Source organism: Hippichthys cyanospilos, chromosome 9 (assembly GCF_059441005.1).
Source record: "Hippichthys cyanospilos isolate Australia breed blue-spotted pipefish chromosome 9, RoL_Hcya_1.0, whole genome shotgun sequence".
Taxonomy (NCBI): domain Eukaryota; kingdom Metazoa; phylum Chordata; class Actinopteri; order Syngnathiformes; family Syngnathidae; genus Hippichthys; species Hippichthys cyanospilos.
In genome coordinates, this window is record NC_142377.1 from 1,461,603 (window position 1) to 1,483,272 (window position 21,670).

Below are 21,670 nucleotides of genomic sequence, written 5' to 3' on the forward strand. Positions count from 1 at the left end.
ACTGACACTTTGATTGAAACGGTTGAATGCCCAACCAGTTTCACCAGTCAATTCAGCAAAAAAAAAAAAAAAAAAAGCACTTTGCATCCGACAATAGGGTGGTACTTTGCATTACTATTGTTAGCCTGTATTTGCAAGCCTTTTTTTTCTCTCAAAGGCTCTTGAGCTTGTTTCATTGACAGCTAATTGTAAATACAGTATTCATTTTGTGGTGAAAATGATTTGGGCAGATGGTGAGAAAAAAGACAAGAATTGATTTAAGTACAATTCCAAAGGCCTTTACATTTTTTGTCCCTTTAACATTGAGAAATTATTTTGCCTATCCGGCTAAACTAGTTTCAGTATGGAGCTATGGTTGCTTTTTGTAAATTGTCCAGTATAATAGAATTGTAATTCATTTGGCACAGTAACGATCATCACTGTATGGTTAATTTCATTCCACATAATAAATGATCTGGCAGCCATTTCTACAGCTGTGACCTGCCAATTACTGAATTTCTCCATGTACACGTCAACCAAAGTTGACCCCCCCCCTCCCCTTTTTTTAACTTAAATTTGGGTGACTTTTACAAAAACGTGAGTGTAAGTCTGACTTTATTGGTTACATAGATCGTGGCTGTCTAGTTGTAACACATGAGGTTATATGAAATTACAGTACTTTCAGACAAATTTCTTCATTGTATATTGAATAGCATACTGTTGCGATTATGGGGGCGAGGTGGAAATGAGACAAGTACAAGGCAATGTGTGTGTGCGCATAGACGCAAATGCTGAAACTAATGTTGCAACAGTAAAATTATTTGACATTTCAATTATTTATTTTTTTGACACAGCTGAATATAAATTTGTCGAAAAGTCCTAAAAATCATCATCACAATCTGACAAGCCAAATAGCTCCTCCCATTTAAGACAGGGATGTCCTCTCCTATCTCCTTGTCAATTGTTCGAAACTTCCTTGTTACTCTGGAAGTGTTCGGGGATGATTTGCTGATAATCTTATTTTGAATGCTTTACCCATGTGACGATTGCTATGAGATCAGAGTGTGGAATGTTGCCAATCGCGATTTCTCAAGTCAAGACAAGTCAAGCCGTCTTTTCCTTTTCATAAGGCACCACAGACTGCCGAAAAATATTCACGCAGCGTCACCTAACTGCCTCTTTTATAGAGAACAAGAAGGCAATGAGGTGACACTTGACAAAAGTGCATTTTTGCTATGTCCTGTGCAACCGCTCGAATACAAATGCATACTATATCGAATTAGTGGCATATATAATCATTTTTAAGTCATGTAAATGACATAAAGTATTACTTATTTTGCATCCGAATTAATGTTATTCAAACACATATATGTGGGAAAAAAGGTCTGTTTTGGGTTATGCGGTTATAACTTGACCATCTAAAATGGGGGTTTAAAATGAGTGGGGGAAAAAAAAAACTCTACTTGTACTCGGAGAAATATGGTAAGAAAATCATTCCACTCTTATAATTTCATGAATTCCTTCTGCCAAAAAAAGATTCACTGCAGAATGTCAGACAACTTCTTATGGTAATACTCGTAGTTATCTTTGCAGTCATCCCACAGGTTAAGAGGTTGATCCTCATTCTCCACAAATGTATCCCAGGTATAGGAAAAGTCTAGGGGCTTCATCATCCTCAGCTTACATCCAGCTTTATGCAATGCCTTTAGCCCAGCCTGGATCTCTGCCTCCTCACACTCAAACAGCCGAGCAGCAAAGATGCTCAATCTGATGTTTTTCTTGGCGTTCAACACATCAACTATCTTTGCTGCACAAGCAGCGCAGGGACGAGATGAAATATACCTAAAAGAAAAGGGATAACATTTTGTGTCATTAACTAATGCATTTCGTTAATGTTTGTATCACATACAACAATTGCTTATCATACAATACTGTTGCAAACTTTTTTTTAAAATCACTATATTATGTTTGGTGCATTCTTCATTAATGGAGTAGAAATACAAATAGATATCATGAATCCCTTACATACAAGATACATGTTCCGATTGCAAATTTGAACTCTTTACAGATGAGCTACTGACGCTCTGTATAGATATGTTTTGTACGCCTACGATTTAGAGCAAGGGTGCTCAATGCTCAATGCTCAAAGCTATTGTTGGTCACTTGCATGACATTGCACTACATGGAAAAAAAAAAATCTCAGCCAAAAAAAAAAAAAAAAAGTCAACCGAGAAAACACACAGACACACAGCACTGTTTACATTGAATGCTGCACATGCTGAGAGGTAAAGATGATCAAGTAGTAGACCATTGTCAGGACCTTTTTTTTCTGAGAAGAACTTCAAAATAAAAGCGTACCAAGGTTGTTCATGTCACACATTACTTGATGTACTAAAGTTTATATTGAAGCATTGGTAGGCTTTCTCGCAACGTTTCACTGTTTTACAATCATACAGCATTCTCCCATATGTCTAATTGCAATTCTGGGATAACAAGCTAAAGAAAAAAAATAGGTCTTGTCCCATCTCTTCCCTGCCAGACAGGAAAAGTGATGAGTACTGCAGAGACTGAGTCTCTTACTGCAGTTGATGACTCTCCAGACAGAATTTGTATGGTGTTTACTAAACTGTGAGATCACTAAACATTGGTTTGTGATAACATGGTAAAAAAGGAGATACTAATTTATTATATTGTTGCAGAGCTGTATTTGCCACCCACCACTGGTTATTAGGTTATTTGGGATATCAACAAAAGTAGTGGTTGCTAGAAAAATAAATCTCAGGGGAAAAAAGTCTGGACACCCCTAATTTAGACAGAGTGATTATTGCAGGGTGCTCTTTCAATCTGGACCATGAGACCATAAGACTACAACAGTGCAGCCAGATAAATTGTTTACTATAACCCCCACAATTCAAGATTCAAGAGATTTATTGTTAAATGTATAGTTATACAATACAATGAAATTCTTACTCTGTTCACTTCTCTGAGCAGCAGGCTACATTGCATAATTGAGCAATACATAAATAGCAATTAACATCTAGTCTTTTCAAATACAGCTCAATCTATGGAGGAGAATCCTAATCTACATCCATTGATCCCTGGGCACTTGGGCGAAGCCACAGAAAATTGCATAAGAAAAGGGTTGAACACTGAGAATCGAGTAAAACCGGCACTGTCTTTCCTGTTCTCATGGAATCGTTCAGTAAAAAGTAGGAAGACGTAGAAAAAACATGCTAAGTAAGACTAATAGAAAAGAGTACGCCTGTCGAAGCTGCAATGTTGTATGTTAGCGTGTCTTTGCTGGCCACTTAACTCAACTCACTTAAATCAACATAAACTCAAGTTAGTAATCTGACTCCAATTTGTGACCTTACCCAACTGCCACTCATCCAACAATTTGCGCGCTCGTTCTGCAATAGAAAGGTATCAGGAAGCCGGCATTTTCACACACGAGTGTATTTATTCCTAACACGCAGATCTAATACAAGCACCTGGGTCTCGGGTCCCTCTCAATACAGCCCTGTACGCCGCTGTTGCCACCAGCAGACGTACTCTCCATCCGAGTTGCCCAGCAATGAGTTATACTACACAATATGCAAATGGCACATCAACAAAGGCATCCTGGCATTATTTTATTGGCTATGTGTATACTGCAGTTAATTTAAGCTTGCTTTCATTGGTCTTTCTTCCCTTGCAGAATCGCTTGCTTACTCCTCCTGGTTGTAGTTTTCCTCAAAGTTGTTTTTCACCAGGTGCCAAGGTCATCTCGTCCTCGCGACTAGCACCGTTTGCTCTGAAACATTCCATTCTTACACTCCCTTGCACCCTATATTGTTTTGTTCACTTTACAGTCTCACACTCTCATACACAGAATGTAGCAACATCTAATGAACTACTTTAAGCTCAAACTCTTATATTCCTTTAATGTACAGATACAGTATATGGTTTTATAGACTGCTTAGATAATTTATTTTGCTTGCCCCACAATGCTGCTTTGTATTTGTCATGTATACAATTTATAGAACATAGAACAACATCAAGCCCATCAAGTGGTGTTCAGTCGTATGCTTCAGGTGCTACATTATTGTATTTTCATGAGGTCATCAAGAAAAAAAAGGTCTTGGGAAAATGTATATACTGCTTAAAGAGAACCCTTTGAGTAAAGTGTAGTAAAGTGTACTTAAATAAAAAGAGTTCATTTTGATTTGTCCAAATAACTTTGGTTACAATATTTGTACAGAAGAGTGAGATGATGACTTTGTTGCTCTCGTGTAAGAAAGACCAGCTTTAACTGCCGAAATTATATTTTGTCAGTTAATTTGTTAAGATGTTATTATTTGTCAAGTTTATTTTCTAAAAATGATAAATAATGTAAGTTTGTTATTCGATTTGTTTTTGTAACAGTGATGTTGTTTGTTCATTATTACGATTACGTATTTTATTCGTTGCCCTGGGGATATTTTGGTTGTGGCACTTCCAGGTTTAATTGCATGTGCTAATGTGACGTCGTGAAAAAGAAGAGAGAAAAGTGTCGGCTGATACAAGGACAAAGTGGCTCATTTTTCATCAGGCTATCTATTTTTGAAAGTGATTTTTGGACATTTTCGGACGGAAAGCAGCCATCGTGGAGTGTTTTGATGTTACAAGTTTGCACTTTTTCATTTAATAGCGTTATGGTTTCGTTTGTATAGTAGTGTAAATATTGTATCGTATTTGTATTTCTATTTGTTATTGTTTAAAGTTTGACGGTGACGAATTATTAAACGTCAGCTGTACATGCAAATCTAGTGGCGTGATTGATCAACTGAGAGGGAGTGATACCAGAAATGCATGATTAGCGTTGAACTGTCGCCAAAGTGAAGAACGCCACACTGTGAGAAGACACAGCTAGGACATATATCAGCATTGCACGATACTGTGTCAAGTGCATAAGAGTTTCTTATGAGTGAAAATGATAGCAGTATGCATTGTTTACATAAAGTCCCATTTTTCTTACAAAGAGGAATAGTGAGTAATGCCACCGATGGTCTGGAAGGGTGTTACTTCCCATGAATGCGCAGAGGGATTACAGTGATCCCTCGTTTTTCAGGTTTAATGGTGACCGGAATCCGCCCTTGATAAGTAAAACCCACGAAATTAAAGATAACTCGCCTGGTCTGGCATGCTTATAGCATAATATATGAAAGACCCAGGGCGCGAAAATCAAAGCGCGATGTAGCAAGGGATCACTGTATTGCGGAGAGACTTGCTGTGAAGGTTTTCTGCATGCCAGACAGACAAGTTAACTATGAATGCAGTAGCAACGGGGAATCCTCGGTTGACAAACTACTGCAGTACACATATTTTCTTAAATATTAAATTATTCAACCTTACACAGTAACTGTACTATTATCCCTTTCCCTAACCCTAACATCTTTCTTTCCCATCCCTTTGGCTGTAGTGTCATGGAGAGCGGTGGTTATATTAGCGGCAACCGGAAGTTTAATTGGAATCAAGCCTGTAGCAGACCAAACATGATAACGATCAGAGTTTATACTTGAAATTTTAAATTATTACACAAGAGATCTGGGTAAGAGATTGACAATGCTCTGGTGCAGCGCTCCTCTCTCCTGGTCTCCCTTCACGTCTACCTAACAAGCGTGTGTGAGTGTTATGAGGGAGATGGGCACTCATCTCTTGGTCTACCTTCGTGTCTACCTAACAAACATCTGTGAGTTTCAGGAGGTAGAGAAGCATTCTTACAGGGCACGTGATGGACTCCTGATGCGACCATTGACCAATGAGGGCAGGAGTTGTAATCTACTCCCGCTCGGGAGTTGTATCCACTCCTTCCCTCTGAGTCATTTATGCAATACAGAAATTTGTATATAGACTGTAACTGTTGTTGGTTTTGTTTTGGTTGACTTACCTTAGATGCAATACCTAAGAATTAAATGTTTGCACTCTTATCATTTTTATTCATGGAGATAAAGTTAAAGAATATTCACCAGGTAACTGTATATTTGAGTGAAGGATCATAGTCAGACAGGCACTGTGAAAAGAAGGCCTCTTCAGCATGAGATCCACTGTGTTCATCCTCCAGACAGCCTCTCAGAAGCCCATCAGTTGTGTTCCCTTTATCCACCAGGAAACATAAGAAGGTCTTATTGCGGCCAGAGGAATATTCAACATTCTTGAACTGGAACTTGAATGCAAATGGATTAATCTGATCACTGTGAAAAAGGCCAAACAATTCTGAGGTTACATTCTCCAAAATGTTAATTACAAGAAAGTGTTAGCATTGGCATGTGTAATTTTGTCAGAGTTGTTCTTCACTTGTGTGGGTAGAACAAGATAGATCATTTAAGGTCCTATTCAAATTCATACTCAAGACGTCTGGGGGTTGACGACTCAAACCTGTCAACAGGTGTATAATAGATTGCATGCCCTACGATTGACTCTTGACCAACCCTGTGTACTTCTTCTCCACTGTGAAATTATTGACATATTGAATGATGAATTGAAGTAAAAAAGTGTTGAAGGGGCCACCAAACTCAAACCCATCCTCATTCTTTCATATATGAGTGCTCATATTACTTCTGAAAACTGTTGAGTCCCCGGGACTCGCACTACTAAAAAACTATGGGTCCTGACGGAAATGTTTGGAGTCCCAAAAATTGTGCAATAAAAACGACAAAGTACTATAATTTCCGCACTATAAGGCGCACCACATTATAAGGTGCACCTTTAATGAATTACCTATTTTTGTATTTTTATTGTTTTTTTATTAAATAAACAAGGTGCACCAGATTATATGGCACACATAGAACAGAAACTACAATAGTGGCAGGGGTTGCATTATGCATCCACTAGATGGTGCTGCACCAAAAAGACTGTATTAAAAACAACCAGCCAAGTCATCAAACTATGGCGTTATATTTGTGCCACAATTCCGCACGCGCGGAAAAAAAAATTGAGCGGAGAAAATCAAACTGAGCGAGCGAAAACAGATTTTGAGAGCAAGAAAAAAACTATTGAGCACGTAATGATAAGAGTTTGAGCGAGCGCCGATGGAGTTTGAACACGGAAAAAGAAATTGCTCGCTCAAAATTCCTTTTTGCTCGCTCGGGATAGCCCTCTCTCGCTCAACATCTCGCTCTCGCTCGCGATACTCCTCTCTCCCTCGCTCAACATCGCGTTTGCTCAACATTGAGCTCTCGCTCGCTCGAGTCGTCCTCTGCGCTCGCTCAGTTCTGCTCACGCGTTACGTTTGTGCCACAAAACCAGCCAATCAGAGCTTGTAAAAGCACTGTACTATTATCCCTTTCCCTAACCCTAACATCTTTCTTTCCCATCCCTTTGGCTGTAGTGTCATGGAGAGCGGTGGTTATATTAGCGGCAACCGGAAGTTTAATTGGAATCAAGCCTGTAGCAGACCAAACATGATAACGATCAGAGTTTATACTTGAAATTTTAAATTATTACACAAGAGATCTGGGTAAGAGATTTTGAAATGTGAGAGGAAGCTGGAGTGCCCAGAGTAACCCGCTTTGGCACAGGGAGAACATGCAAACTCAACACAGGGAGTCCAAAGCAGACTGGAATTGAACTTGGGACTCTCTGAGGCAGACGTGATAACCACCCTTCCACCGCTCAGCCCTGTGAATAGACTATTGGATTAATAAATGTTAATTTGATTAAGGGTCAGTTTGAGCTCAGACTAAAACCATTTCCCTCATATGGACTTACCCTGCAATAATTTCAAATGGAGGTAGTTCCATCAGTTCAACCTGAAGATCTCCGATTTTCCCATTGGCAACTACATAACTGGAGGGCAGTGGCTGTGCTGATGGTCCCTCTTTTTCCCGCATTTTCTCCTTCATTCTTCACTTCACTTCCAAAGCTGGTGTTCTCACCATTTTTTTTTCTTGTCTGTCCGTCCTTTGCAGCATCTTCTGTCTTCTGACTTCTGTCAGCCATGGTGTCAAATTTAATGATGCCTCAAGAATAAATGCAAGAAAGGCTAAAAAGACAAGCAGCAGATACACAATTACTAAATGTAAACAGTTCGAAGCAATATGTGTGAGAGAAGCAAAGGAGACAAGAGGCAGTCTGCAGCGCAATGGACTAACTAAAGACAGGCATAAGGGAAGGGATCAGGTGTAGGTCGGGTCTTATTTGGGTGGGGCAATTTAACATTTTAAGTTCTAATTTGTAGAAAGTTGTCTAATTTGTTTGGCTAAACATTACATTAAATGTGTTAAAACTGAATTATACAGCTTACTTGAATGTAGATGTGAAGGTCTAAAAACCCACAAGAATTATTGTACAACTTTTAAGGCCAGTCAAATAAGCCCAAATTAGTTCTAAATAATTAAATAGAAAAATATTCTGGATACTAGGTATTGCTACACAAATAAAAACTGGGCAAATACTAAATAATACATATATGTATGTTAGCTTTAGTTTAAAAATAACAATTACCCTTTAAAGGTCCCAAAGGTTCAAACACTCAAGCAGCTGCAGCTTATAGAGGAAGCATGTCTATTAAAAGACTTGAGATGAGAGAACCAGCAAGTGTCTGTAATGAGAGCGTCATGTGAGGATCAGAGGTTGTCTTTGCCCATTTAAAAATCCTTTCAGAGTATGTCTATGTCATGTTGAGAACATAGTGTGTTTTGAAGAGAAAACAATAGAGACAACATTATTTTCCAGCATATATATATATATATATATATATATATATATATATATATATATATATATATATATATATATATATATATATATATATATGAACAGCTGACTGTAAAACTTGTCATAACGGGGCATGCATGTTTTTAGGGTGTGGGAGGAAGCCGGAATCCCTGGAGAGAACCCATGCGGGCTCAGGAGAACACGCATACTCCATACAGGAAGGCCAGAGCCAAATTGATTTGAATGCAGGTTCCTTTAACTTTGAAGCGGGCGTGCTATTCATTGTGCCACCAAGTCGCCCATATTTCAAATCAATATTGCTTATACTAATAATGTAATGAAAATATGAATGCCTAAAGTGCTCAATCGATTTTGATATTATGATTGGAATTTTATTGACTATTTATTAAACTGTGTTGAAAATAGGTTTGATTACACATGGGTAAGAACATTACAGTACACTATTTTTTTTTTTAAACAGTACTACTGCCTGTTTTATCTTCACACTGAGCAAGAATCAAATATGGAAACATCAGTAACAAAAAAGGCAATCAAACATTAATATGCAACGTTGTCACCCTTAAGAAAATAATGTGCAAATTATAAAATGCAAATTTGTCATGCTGAATGTCAAACACACCATAGCCTATAGTGCACGATACACTTCATGTTCATTGCTGTTGGGGTTACCAATAAAAAGTGAAAATTATCTTAATTTTCTATAAATTGAGGTCTGGACTGTAATTCAGCACTAAATATATTGTCATCACCATCTTGCCTTAGAAGATATGCAATATTGCAGCTGAAATAGCTCATTGAAATATAAGTTTGATAAGTTTTGACATGACTGGACCACGCTAGTAATCCAAAACACATTGTACAGTATCTCAAATCATCTTTTCGCATTGAAATGGAGAAGCCATTAATCCAACGTTCACTAGCCACACATAACTATAAAAATGAGTGAATGAATTGAAAAAGAAGTGCTTTGCATGTTTTAATGAGTAAAAATAACATTTAACACAACACAAATATCAATAATATTGACAATTATAATTATAGAATTACATGCCTGTGTCGACAGCATGCGAGCAGTATAATACTGACAGGCAGATATTCAGTACTGAATTATGAGTGCCTGGACAAGTGCCTCTTTTACCTTGAAGTCCAAAGCGGCTTTTTGCCCCCATTTAATGAATTAAAATGTATTTTTGCCAGTTCTTGAAAATCTTTGTTACGTTATAACAGTATAGCCATCCTCCACAAACGCATGCTAGAATTTTTTCAGAAATACAATGATACACATTTCTGTCTGTTCCCACAGTTTTTCTGTGATTCCAACTCAAGTCCTAACATTTGACCCACTTTTTGGTAAACACCTTCCTAAGTCCTTCCATAGTTGTTTCTTTCTAATGCTTAAAAGTACAAAACACAAAAGCCAGGAATTATCTTTTTTTTAACACTTAATAATGGCTTAGCATATTTAAACTAAATGGCTTAGTTTATAGGGAATCTTTGGCTGTTTTACGATTCGATTCAATTCAAATTTTTGGATCCCCAATTTGTTTTAAAATTGATTTTCGACTCAATCATTTTCAATTCAACATATTTCGATTCAGTTAATTAAAAATGATTTCTGCTTCCAAGGGCAGCCAATTTACCATGACAATCAAATCGTTTTTTTCTATTGTTGGACTTTTGACATTTTTTTGGCAAAAGTACCACAATTTAAATGGATTCGGAATTCTGTGAGGACATGTAAGCGAACAGTTATTGCAAATTTTGTCACAACTTGCCAGTTCCCGGCGCTTTCCCAAACCTGTCAACTGCTTTCCAATCACTCTATTTGTGGTGAATAGGCTGATATGTACCTAATGAGTACAACCAATGACTCACCCATCAGTATATAAGCCTGCCTGTCCCGACTCTTTCCACCAGATTGTGATCTATGTTGAGCTTTCGAGCATTCTTCCTCGAACTGGCACCCAGGCTCTCAACCCAGCCTGCCTCAGACAATGCGGAATACTTGCCTGCCCGTTAAGCCAGTACTCTTGTCTGTCTCTGCATGCTTTTGAGTCCAGCCGCTGATTGTGATATTTTGGGGTAATAGCGTATACGCATGTAACTTGTAACCTTGTTAAATCAATGAATCAATCTATCAATCATCTATCCTCCATTCATTTTCTATAGCCACTTATCCTCACTATCAATCACACCTAAGGACAATTTAGTGTGTCCAATACACCTATGATGCATGTTTTTAGAATGTTGGTGTAGGAATAATGATATATTTATTATACATTTGCTCACTCTTTTACTATACATTTGCTTACTTTTTTAAAATTTTGTCAAACATATTAGAGGTTGCTTGCAATGAAAAAGTGTTGGGTCGAGATGACTTTTGGCAGCCCAGAAGACCTAATCTAATCTATCTAATAACAACTGACGCATGATGGCAACAGCTGAGGCCCAGAAGACCCTTTCCAAGATTCAAGACTGACACTTCACGACTGACACATGATATCAGATGCTGAGGATTGCTTAGCCACCGTTCTACTGTATATAATCTTGGTATGAAATACCATGAAGTGCAAGAAGAGAACACACACGGGCTTGGGGAGAACATGAAAATTCCACACGGAGACACCGGATCGAGCGGAAATTGAACTCGGGACTCTGAACTGTGAGGCAGAAGTGTTAACCAATCTTCCACCGAGCTGCCCTACTCTGTTATGTAACTTCCATCTTTCAGTCTGTTCATTTAATCATTTTATGTTAAAAGAAATACACACAGGCATTGTACCGAAAAAAAGTCCAGATTTTATTGCATGTAATGTTCAACTTCATTTAAATAGTTCTTTTCGACTATCGCTGGCAACCATGGAATTGCATGCTGTCCTACAAAGAAAGCATTTTTACAATTAGTGCTGGAGTCAAAATATGAAGAAAAATGTGTCCATATTTACCCTCTAAGACTTTTCAATTTTATTTCTCAAAATGGAAGCTTCTGCCGCCATTTCTTCCTCCGATCTCCACTTTGAGGGCACATCCTCATCTTGGCCATCATGTTTTTGGAGCTGCAAATGGCAATGCAACATTCAAACGTGATTGTTTTCATTTTCCTCAAAGTCGTTATCAGATGGCACAAAAAAATATTACTTCTTCAATGAACCAGAAAGACCAGTAAATGGAACATACAGTGTAGTGGTTGTAGAAACTATTGATACAATTTTACACAGTATTCAGAATCAAACACTGTATTCACAATCAACTTTGTCCAGTCTTTTTCATGAGCAAAACTACTCAGAAGGCTCAAGAAACTGTTAGTTTTCTAAATTAAATATATAACAAAACAGGTAAAGAAAGCATTCATTGCTTATAGTTGGAAAGAAATAAGGACTTTTGTGTCATTGTACTTTTGGACATGATGTAAATAAATGAGCCATTGGCCACAGTATGCAAAATGTTGCCTATCTGTTGACAAATGACTACACTGTGATTTAATACATCACTTTTAATTTGTTATATTAAATCAAGCAGAAAAAAGAAATATGCTCCTTTTAAAGTAGCTTGTGAGATGAGTGGTGCACGAGATGTGAAATTACAGTGTGACAGCTTATGCTCCAAGAAAAAAAGTATTTAAAAGAGAAAAACTTTCCACTTCTTTTGTTCGAGAACAGAGCCAGCATCCTACATTACTACTAGGCTGTGCACCTTTACACTACCCCCAAAAGAATCACATCAAATCAAATTTCTTTTGTATAGCCCTGAATCACCGAAGTCTCTAAGGTCTTCACAGGTGAAAAGAGGTCATATCGAGACTTCTTTTGTAAAAAAAGAAGTCATACAGAGATTTTTTTCTGTCATAAGTACACAACAGCAGTGATCCCCACTGGTCCACGGACCGATCAACTGGTACCGAGCCGCGTGGGCTGCACCCGAAATAATGTTTTGGAGATGAATTAGTTTAATGCTGCTGCACACCGAATGCGAACGAGGCGAAAAAGCGGAGAGTTTTGTATTCCCTTCAATGGAGTTCGCACGAATGGAGTGACGCGAATGGCTGCGCGCGGTCAAGAGAAGCAAAATTTCGCCTTTCACGTGAAGCTAATTTTTTTTTTTAACTTTTTTCGCGACAGCCAATCAACTTTGGGAACATTCAAAGTCTCACGCAGGGGGCAGGAATGAATCATGGCAGCCGCTTTGCGGTCACTGGGAGCCATCCAACACGGCCAGCTGAGCTTTCAATACAAAACAGAGCCAAGCAAGAGCACTCACCTGGCTTGAAGAAAGGTGGAAATGAGAACTTGGGAGAACTGGTAAGTGCAGCGCTTGCTTCACTTAATCGCTGTTGAACCGTAGTTATTGTGCTAAGCTAACGACAGTGCAGCATTGTCAGCACAATATTCTCGGCCACTTGATTGCGACAATGAAACTTGTATTTTTTGGCAGGCGAGTATTGCCGCAAAGAATTAAAGTGCTGTCGGTGAAAATATTGACTCTGTCACATCCCAGAAAAGTGAAAGTTCTCAGCAATGCTCTTCTTTCCGGTTCTACCGTAAAGTGCACAGCAAGCTCGCTCTGCTCCGCTCCCCTCCCCTCCCGGATTTATCTGTGGTCTGCTTATATGCCAAATATACGGACAGACACTGTTGCAGGGACCATTTCATATAATATCAGAATGGGTCATCTATTGTACTGTACTGTACTTTGTGTAAGTCATCATGGAATTACCTTTGCAGTTGCGGGATGTTGCTGTGAGCAAAGTATTAACCGAGTTGGAGGTGTGTTTCAGGGGGCAAAAAAAAAAAAAAAAAAATCATTTTTAAAAGCTGTTAAGACTAATTTATTCTTTTCACATTCATCTTCTTCCTCCCCCTGCTTACATCAGAAGGTAATTCCCTCAGCAGCTCTATTTCACACTTTATTTGTTAAACCATTCTCACCTTTGACCGATCCTATCTATTCTCAAGATTGGATTTTAATCACTCATGGAATTGTACACCTCCCACATAGCGCGTAGTAAAAAAGTCACAGTGCATGAATTCTGAAGGAACACATTAATATGATGTGAATGGAGACCAAATTAATTCAAGACATCCCACACTTAAAAAAAGACTTCAGCTAGTGGTCACATGAAAAACAATGCAGAATGCAAACTAGCAAAGTTCCACATTTGTTTTGATATATATATTATACTAGAATGTCATAATGATTAAACATTATATATTAAGAGTGGAACAGCTCACTAATTCACTAGCAAGTTTAGGCTCCTTAAAAAGACTCAAGTTTCATTGTTCACAGCGGAGAACTTTTCAAAATACACACCCCTAAATCACACCCCTATTGGACACAGGTATGAAAGGGGATATAGAAAATGGTGTCAGACGGGCAGAAAATGGTGAAAGTGAAGGCACTTCAGACTAAAATGTGCACCATGTCATTACAGGATCTGAGCTGTTCCTATTATTGCATGGATGTCAAATGTTGTTCCTATAGTATCTGTGGGAGAGATCCAACTAGATTAGTGGTAACAGTTCCCAGTGCCTTCATCATTAATGTTACCAGTGCTGTCTTTATGCTCCATGTTCTCCATTTTATCCTTCAGCCCTTGGTACATCAATCCATCCATTTTAAATAGCGGCTTATCCTCACGGGGATTCTGGCTTGTTGGCGCCTATCCCAGGGTTCTTCGGGCAGTAGGCGTGGACACCCTGACTGGTTGCCACCCAATTGCAGATACACAGAGACCAACAACCATTCACATTCACCATCACAGCTAAGGCCAATTTGAAGTGTCTAATACACCTACTTTGCATGTTTTTGGAATGTGGGAGAAGATTGGAGTGCCCGGAGAAGACCTCCACAAAGGAAAGCCGGGGCGAGTTAGATTTGAACCCAGGACCTACTAACTGTGAGGCAGACGTGGTAACCAATCTTTCAGTGTGCTGCCCATTGTATAGATAGATAGATAGATAAAAGAGTTCTGCGGTGTGTAACATACCATGTTGCCTGACAATTTATTCAGTTTTCAAAATATTTTCTTTTTACTGACATCAAAAAAGTAGTGATCTAAGAGCAAATGTAAACATAAAAAAAGATCCAGGCTCATTTCTGAGATATTTCCTGATACTGAACAATTTTTCAAAATGTATACAGCTCTTTTTAGCAGTACACAAACAGTGGTCTATGTTTGTGTTATGTTTATTTACAAACTGTTTTTGTTTTTACAAACAGTTTCGTCATATCTGACAATATCTTACCACCCTTTTCTTCATCCTCAAAACCAAAATATCATCACAGGTGATTTGGAAGTAATTTGAGAATTCTGTATTACTACTGTAGGGCTGCTGATATATAATTTGTCTATGCCTGTTTTGACTATGTCCTGGGAAGCAATTTGACAGAGCCGTGATTCTTTGATAGTGGCAAAAACATTTGGTACCACTAATTTTTAAAACGAAAGATAACACTGGTCAACACGATTTTTCTGGCAAAAGGTTTTAAAACAAATTCTAACTAAATTTGGGATGCTGATTACGAATATGTACTCAGGTTTTGTCTATCACATCAGGATTTTGAGTTATAAAATTTTTCAATTTTTGATGAAAAGTACCCATCAGCCTATACATCGAAGGTTTCATGATTAAAAACACGTGATTTTTAGTACTTCATTTTGTATGTTCTTAATCAAGGAATAACGAAGATTACAAAGTCCATGTACAGCAAATCAAATATAGTGACATAATTAAAATAGAAATATATATATATATATATATATATATATATATATATATATATATTATATATATATATATATATATATATATAAGTAGCATGCAATTGTCCATCAGGCTGATCTTGGTGTTGCTTGCGAAGTGCAGAGATCTTGCCCTGGGTGTTATCCTCCATCAGCATCAGTCCTGATCGTCCTTCTTGATGGGTTTCTGCTGCAGCTGTTGTCTGTGCCTGCCGATGCTCGAGGCAATTTATTGTTGGTCCTGCTGCGACGTCGCAGGCAGTTCCGGCATAAAGCAGCCCTTGGTAGGTGATTGCGCCAGTACCCCTCGATTGATTGGTATTTGGGATATGGTGTGGTACATGCACCAAGGAGGGTTGCTGGGCGTATGGTTTAAGGATATGATGTCTGAGATTGAAGGCGTATTGATGGCTAATCTTTCTGGCGCAACTTCTATGGAAAGTTCCAGAGTAATTAATATATGCGCGGTAGTTTTGATCAGGTTGTTGGATGAATCGAACAGCGGTATAATTTTGATGAACCGGTTGGGAATGGGCGACATCCACTGCTGCTCCATGATCCCCGGTCTCAGGATGGCCTCTTTCTGCCAGTGTCTGTTGTTCGTCCGGTTGATGTCCGTCTGGCTGATCCATCTGTTCAGGTGACTGTGCGGCGTGACGTTGGTGTGGTTCAGCAAGTGTATTTCCTGCAAGTATACTGTGACTGTGTTGTTGACCCCCGGCGTGTGAGTCGGATCGAACTGCTGCATCATGTGCGTGCTCAGCCATTTGACCTCCGAGGCGGTCCATTTGTAGGCGACAGCGTTTTTACCCGGTTGCAGTTCTAGTATTTGGTCGCCCTTCACTAAGGGATCCCCCCGAAGTATATGTTCGATTGGGTATGGGTAGTGGTTTTGTAAATGAAGTGTTTGTAAATGGGTAGCATGAACCTGGCGTTGTTGGTGAGGCCCTCGCGGTACCAGAACTGGTGATAGGATACGCCGGCTGGTTCCTCCCACTCCGTTTCGTAGTTGTTGTCAGTGTAGCACAGGGCGTAGATGGTGTTGTTGAAAGTGGTGAAAGCGGCGTCACCCTGTATGGCGGACTGCTCGGTCAGCGGTATCACATTGGACATGGTGCATCTTGCTCCCGTTACTCTGAACGCTCTGTGGGTGTGGATCAGGGCGAACCAATCTTAAAGTTTTAGCCAATTGATCCAAGTTTGATTAGGTATGCGGTGATAGCCCGTATTGTACTCTAAAGGGTTTTTGTCCTGTCCTTGTGGAGGGTATTCACACCTTTGGTTTTCTATGTAGGCGTAGTAGCTGTTGGAGAATTTCATCACTGTGTGTTACATCACTTATTTCACAGGGGCTGTATCAGGTTTTGCTCGGCCGAATGCTTGATGTACAGCATGTAGTTGATCCAGTCCTGCTGGTTGATGGGCGCACCTAGCTCGTCGTTAGTGCTGGTAGTATAAGCCTACCCGCCCAGCCCGCCGGTGGTTTCAGCTTCAGCTTGATACCCCCCGTCAGGCTCGCAAAAGAGTTCGGTAAGAGTGTATGCGAGTTCCTCACCAGTCTCAGGATCAGTCGGTCTGTCTCGTCCTCCGAGTCCAGCAGGTCCCTCATCAACACGTCTGAGGTTGGCGAAAGGAGTGTTTGCGATGACGAAGAAGCCGCCTGTTCCGCTCCCTGTGGCGCCTCCGCATCCGGGTTTAGAAAGCCGCCCTCTGTCAGATGCAGCGCTATCGACGACTGCAGGTCCTGTTGGGTCGCCCCCCCCCCGAGATTCTGCTCAGGGTCACCGCCGCTTCGCCAGTCGTGGTGGTCTGCTCGCCGTCGATGGTTCTGCAGCACCTGTAGTAAAAGCAGCGATTAGAGATCGCGTCCTGCTCTGCAGAGACAAACTGCCACAGCGGTCTGTTGGTCGTCACTAGGATGGGCGTTCTGGTCATCCTGATCTGGTCTCTGAATTTGTGCGGCACTTCGGTCGGCGTGCCCTCGAAGATGACCTTGCACATGTCTATGTTGGCCGAGGTGATGAGAGGCTCTTCCCAGATTATGACATCTTTTCCGCAGCATCCGGAGAAACTGAAGATGTTTTCGTTGTGCGCTTCTGCATAGTTGTACAGTTTCAGCAGAGGCCTGACAAACGATGTTTTTCCTGTATTGCTTGGCCCATGCAGCACCATGGTGTTTTTTTTCGGGTGCAGCTGGAGAGCCCAGTGTTTGAAGTTCTCGTCGAACTCCTCCGTGTTCATGTTCTGAAACCTTAGGTAGCTGTGGATGCGCACCGAAGATGCCGTGCCCGCTGGCAGGTTCTGCAAAAGGTTCAGTTTCTTGTGAGTCGTCAGGTAGTACAGTCTGCAGTTGTGTATTACCGCCTGCAGGTTGGATTTGTGCAGGTGTTTCTCTATAATCTCCGGAGCTCTTTCCGACATCTCCTGTAAGTTCAATGCATTGTAATTGTGCATGATGTCTTTGGTCATCGGGTGTTTGATGTTGTCCTCCGACTGCCAGCGTACCAGCGGGCTGTACATGGCGATCGTGGAAGCCTCGAGCAGAATCTTGCTGTTGATCCATGCAGACATGCACTGTTTGGAGATTTAGCGGAGGAGAGCAGGCAGAGAACTTACCTTTTGGCTTTTGAAGCACCCAGCATTATGGAAGCTCCGGTTGAAAGTGCGCTTAATGTTGTCCGAGCGTTTGGTGGTTGACATGAGCATGTGCAGCACGTTGCTTTCTGACAGTTCACTTGATACAAGCCATAGTTACGAATTCCACTCCAGCCACTCGAAGAGACTGTGTATGGCGTTGATAGTGATCACAATAGCGTTAAAAGTGTGGATGCTCACCCGTGAGATCAGATTCATGTCGGTTTGGTGGCTTGCGAGCAGGCCTCTCTGAAATCTTCCGACACCTCGTCCGAGGAGTGCACCGTCTGTATCGTCACAAGCCGATCTCGCCAGTTTTGGTCAGGCCCTCGTAGAGTTTGAAGGGCTCCCCCGAATCCTCCTCCTCCTCTGTCTCCGGCAGCAGGATCGTCGACGCCGGAGACGCTTGCATTTGTTCCGCTATCTCTTCGTACTCTTTGTCGCTCAGGTCTTTGTAATAGCGCTCGAAGTCCGGGACTTTGTAGTGGTTTTCCAATTTCCTGAGCTCCAGCAGCTCCTCCAGATCCATGGAAGCCTCCAGGAACCTGGTTAGCTGCACCATGTGGTTCAGGGTGCCCAGACGACCCTTCACCGTGGTATTTTTCAATCTGAACCACATGCAGTGAAATATCAAACCCTCCCACGTCAAATGAAATTGCGAGCTGTGGTATTTCGAAAATAGCTGTTTCTTTACGTCTGTAAGGATCTTCTTGCGATGAGCTGGATCCTTCTCTGCAGTTACTATCAGAAATTTGCTTTCGCTCATGGTACTCACTGTTCGGCTGTTCTGCCTCTTGCTCTCCTTCTTCGTTGTCCTCCAATCTTGGTCTTTTTGCAGTCAGCTTCTTCTGTATGGCAAAATGTCTTTTCTGTGCTCTACGTCTGTACATCTGTGTTCCCCTTTGCAGTGTTCCCTCCTTTTAAACACTGGTTGTTTACTCCCCTTTCTGTACTGCCACGTCTACACATCTGCAAGCATTTAGTTTGTGGTGTTCTTGCTCCAGTCTCAATATATCTCTGTGGTTTGTGGTTTGGACTTCCCAATTGCTCCTCAACCTCAATGCCTTTGCCAAGCCTGAGTTCATGACTTGTACGTGTTGCAACGGCCGCAAAGCGGCCATACACGTTAAAACAGGTCATGAACCTAGGCTTGGCAAAGGCATTGAGGTTGAGGATCTGACTGAAAGAGGAGTAGCAATTGGGATATTGCTTTTTCCACTTATAAAGCCATTATGGGGCCAATTACAGGCACTTTTTCAGTTTTGGTGAGACATCTGACTTTGAGGTAGTGTACAGGCCGCGCCCTTTATCCAAAAGTCGTGAAATTTTAAAACCTTAATATTCCATGTCGTAATGATATTCTGACCAATTTTCAGTTAGTTTACTCAAACATGGCACAGTATATGAAAGTGTAAAAAATGACTTTTATTAACCACTACGTGGCACTATAAGTGATTTCCATTTTTTTTTTATATGTATTAATGGCATAAATCAACATATATCTTCGAAGTTTAAAGCTTGTACTATTGAGTTATTAAGGTTTTTGTCACCCTTGGCGAAGAAAAAACTTGGAACAGATATTTTGAAGACATGTCACAGAGCGATCTGACACAACAAAGCGATCTGACACAAAGCCATCCAACACCCAGTATTATCCGTCCTGCTGAAATAAGCCCCCTGCTTGAGGTCCCGTCTTGTCTGCCTTCTGTCTGACCCGTCCGCCTGCTAAGTTTCCTCTTTCCCGACCCAGAGAGCCCCGCCATCGTGGCCTGTCCTCATCTGCCTTCGCCCCCGCAAGTACCATTCAGCAAATAAACATTCTGTCCTTAGCTTCACTTATCTGTGTGTGCTTTTGGGTCCTCCATCCCCGAGCCGTGACACCCCCATCATATATGTGAGCGGATCTTCACTAAATTTTGCCCAGTTGTGCCCCTAAGTTTGATGATGCACCAAAGCAAATTTGAAGTTGATCAGGTCAAGCGTTTAGGAGGAAGAAGGAGCAGTTCTGGACCAACAAACGTCCAAAAATGGGCATAAATTCCGCAATAAAATATTCACAACTCTTTTTCTGTTCAACTGAGCACATGGCTCGCGCTGACTTTTTTGTAGATCTCGACATCCTACATGTGCCTAAAATTTTTCGTAGCTCTAGGGCAAACGGGCCGGGACTGGCTGCACTTTTTCGACCTTAGGTGGTGCTGCAGAGCCATTGTTTTTGCATTGTTTTAGGAAACACTAAAATATCAAATTTGTGCCAGGCCCGACAACTGTGCAAAATTTGGTGACTTTTCGTGCATGTTTAGACCCTCAAAAATGGGTAAGTTTTGTAAGAGTAAATAATAACTAGATGCAAACAGCTATAAAGGGCCCACGCAGACCTGTGCACGTTGGGGTATGAACAGGTCGGGGTATGAACAAGTAGGAGTATGAATGTGTTTGGGTATACGCATGTTAAGGTAAGTGAAAGTTAGAAGTCAATGTCACAGACAAGTTTTATTACTTTTGATCAGCGTGCTCAATAAAGTATATAGAAAACGCAGAAATGATGTTGTATTATTTTGTTCCACACAGTGCTGTTAGCACTACGATAAAAAATTAGTTCATAGAAGACCAGTACAGGACTCTTATCAAATATGTGAAATTTAGAGGTGGGATTCTGTGGGATGAGTTACAGCAGCACGAACCCTTTTATTGTTGCTGTTGTATGAACTTTGCGCTGCCGGCTAGACCACACACATTATCGAAACAACGTACTATTTGGTGGAGGGCAATAGGCATGTTTAATGCCTTTTCAGACATTATTGAAGCGGGTTAGGGTTATCACTTCAAGAGGCTCAGCAGAGTACATAAAAACATTAAGGAATTGCTATATTTTTTTGCTACCATTGGGTGGCGCTCGAACTACCATTAAAAATAGACTTGTAGGTGTATTTCACATTGGACACCCATTCCATAAACGAGGTCTTGGAAAGATCAGATCATCTAAGTCCAATTACAGCAAATTTTTCCATTTTGGTGAAACATCAGACTTTGAGGTAGCACATAGGCCACACCCATCCATCCATCCATCTTCTACCGCTGTCTTCCGGGGTCGGGTCGCGGGGGCAGCAGCTTGAGCAAGGAAGCCCAGACTTCCCTCTCCCCGGCCACTTCATCCAGCTCTTCCGGAAAGATCCCCAGGCGCTCCCAGGTCAGATGAGAGACACAGTCCCTCCAGCGTGCCCTGGGTCGTCCCCGGGGCCTCCTTCCAGTGAGACACCGAAACACCTCTCTGGGGAGGCGTCCGGGGGGCATCCTAACCAGATGCCCGAACCACCTCAGCTGGCTCCTCTCAACGCGGAGGAGCAGCGGCTCAACGCTGAACACCTCCCGGATGACTGAGCTTCTCATCCTATCTCTAAGGGAGAGCCCGGACACCCTGCAGAGGAAACTCATTTCGGCCGCTTGTATCCAGGATCCCACAGCTCGTGGCCATAAGTGAGGGCAGGAACGTAGATCGAGTGGTAAACAGAGAGCTTCGCCTTTCGGCTCTTTCAGCTCTCTCTTCACCACGACAGACTGGTGCAGAGCCCGCAAGACAGCAGACGCCGCACCGATCCATCTGTCGTTCTTACGCTCCAT

At 41.1% G+C, this 21,670-nt stretch overlaps 2 protein-coding genes across 7 annotated transcripts in view; both read right to left on the reverse strand.

Annotated features, from left to right (window-relative positions):
• Nucleotides 1-1,258: 1,258 nt before the first annotated feature.
• Nucleotides 1,259-8,540, reverse strand: apobec2a (apolipoprotein B mRNA editing enzyme catalytic subunit 2a). Its single transcript, XM_088424162.1, is given in 5 exon segments — nt 1,259-1,821; nt 5,967-6,191; nt 7,708-7,824; nt 7,826-7,981; nt 8,443-8,540. Coding segments are annotated over 4 exon segments (759 nt in total). The 5' UTR covers nt 7,939-7,981; nt 8,443-8,540; the 3' UTR covers nt 1,259-1,517.
• fhit (fragile histidine triad diadenosine triphosphatase) overlaps nt 7,901-21,670 on the reverse strand; it is an 88,449-nt gene continuing 74,679 nt past the window's right edge. For 3 of the 6 annotated variants that reach the window (XM_088424158.1, XM_088424156.1, XM_088424157.1), the window contains 3 exons: nt 16,971-17,252; nt 11,622-11,732; nt 11,434-11,553 (listed from right to left, as the gene is read on the reverse strand). In XM_088424158.1, the coding sequence (XP_088280284.1) occupies nt 11,625-11,732; nt 16,971-17,252 (390 nt within the window). In that variant the 3' untranslated portion in view covers nt 11,434-11,553; nt 11,622-11,624. Of the gene's footprint in view, nt 7,982-11,433; nt 11,554-11,621; nt 11,733-16,970; nt 17,253-21,670 lie in introns of those variants that run through there. The other 3 variants (XM_088424160.1, XM_088424159.1, XM_088424161.1) reach the window with 3 other exon arrangements.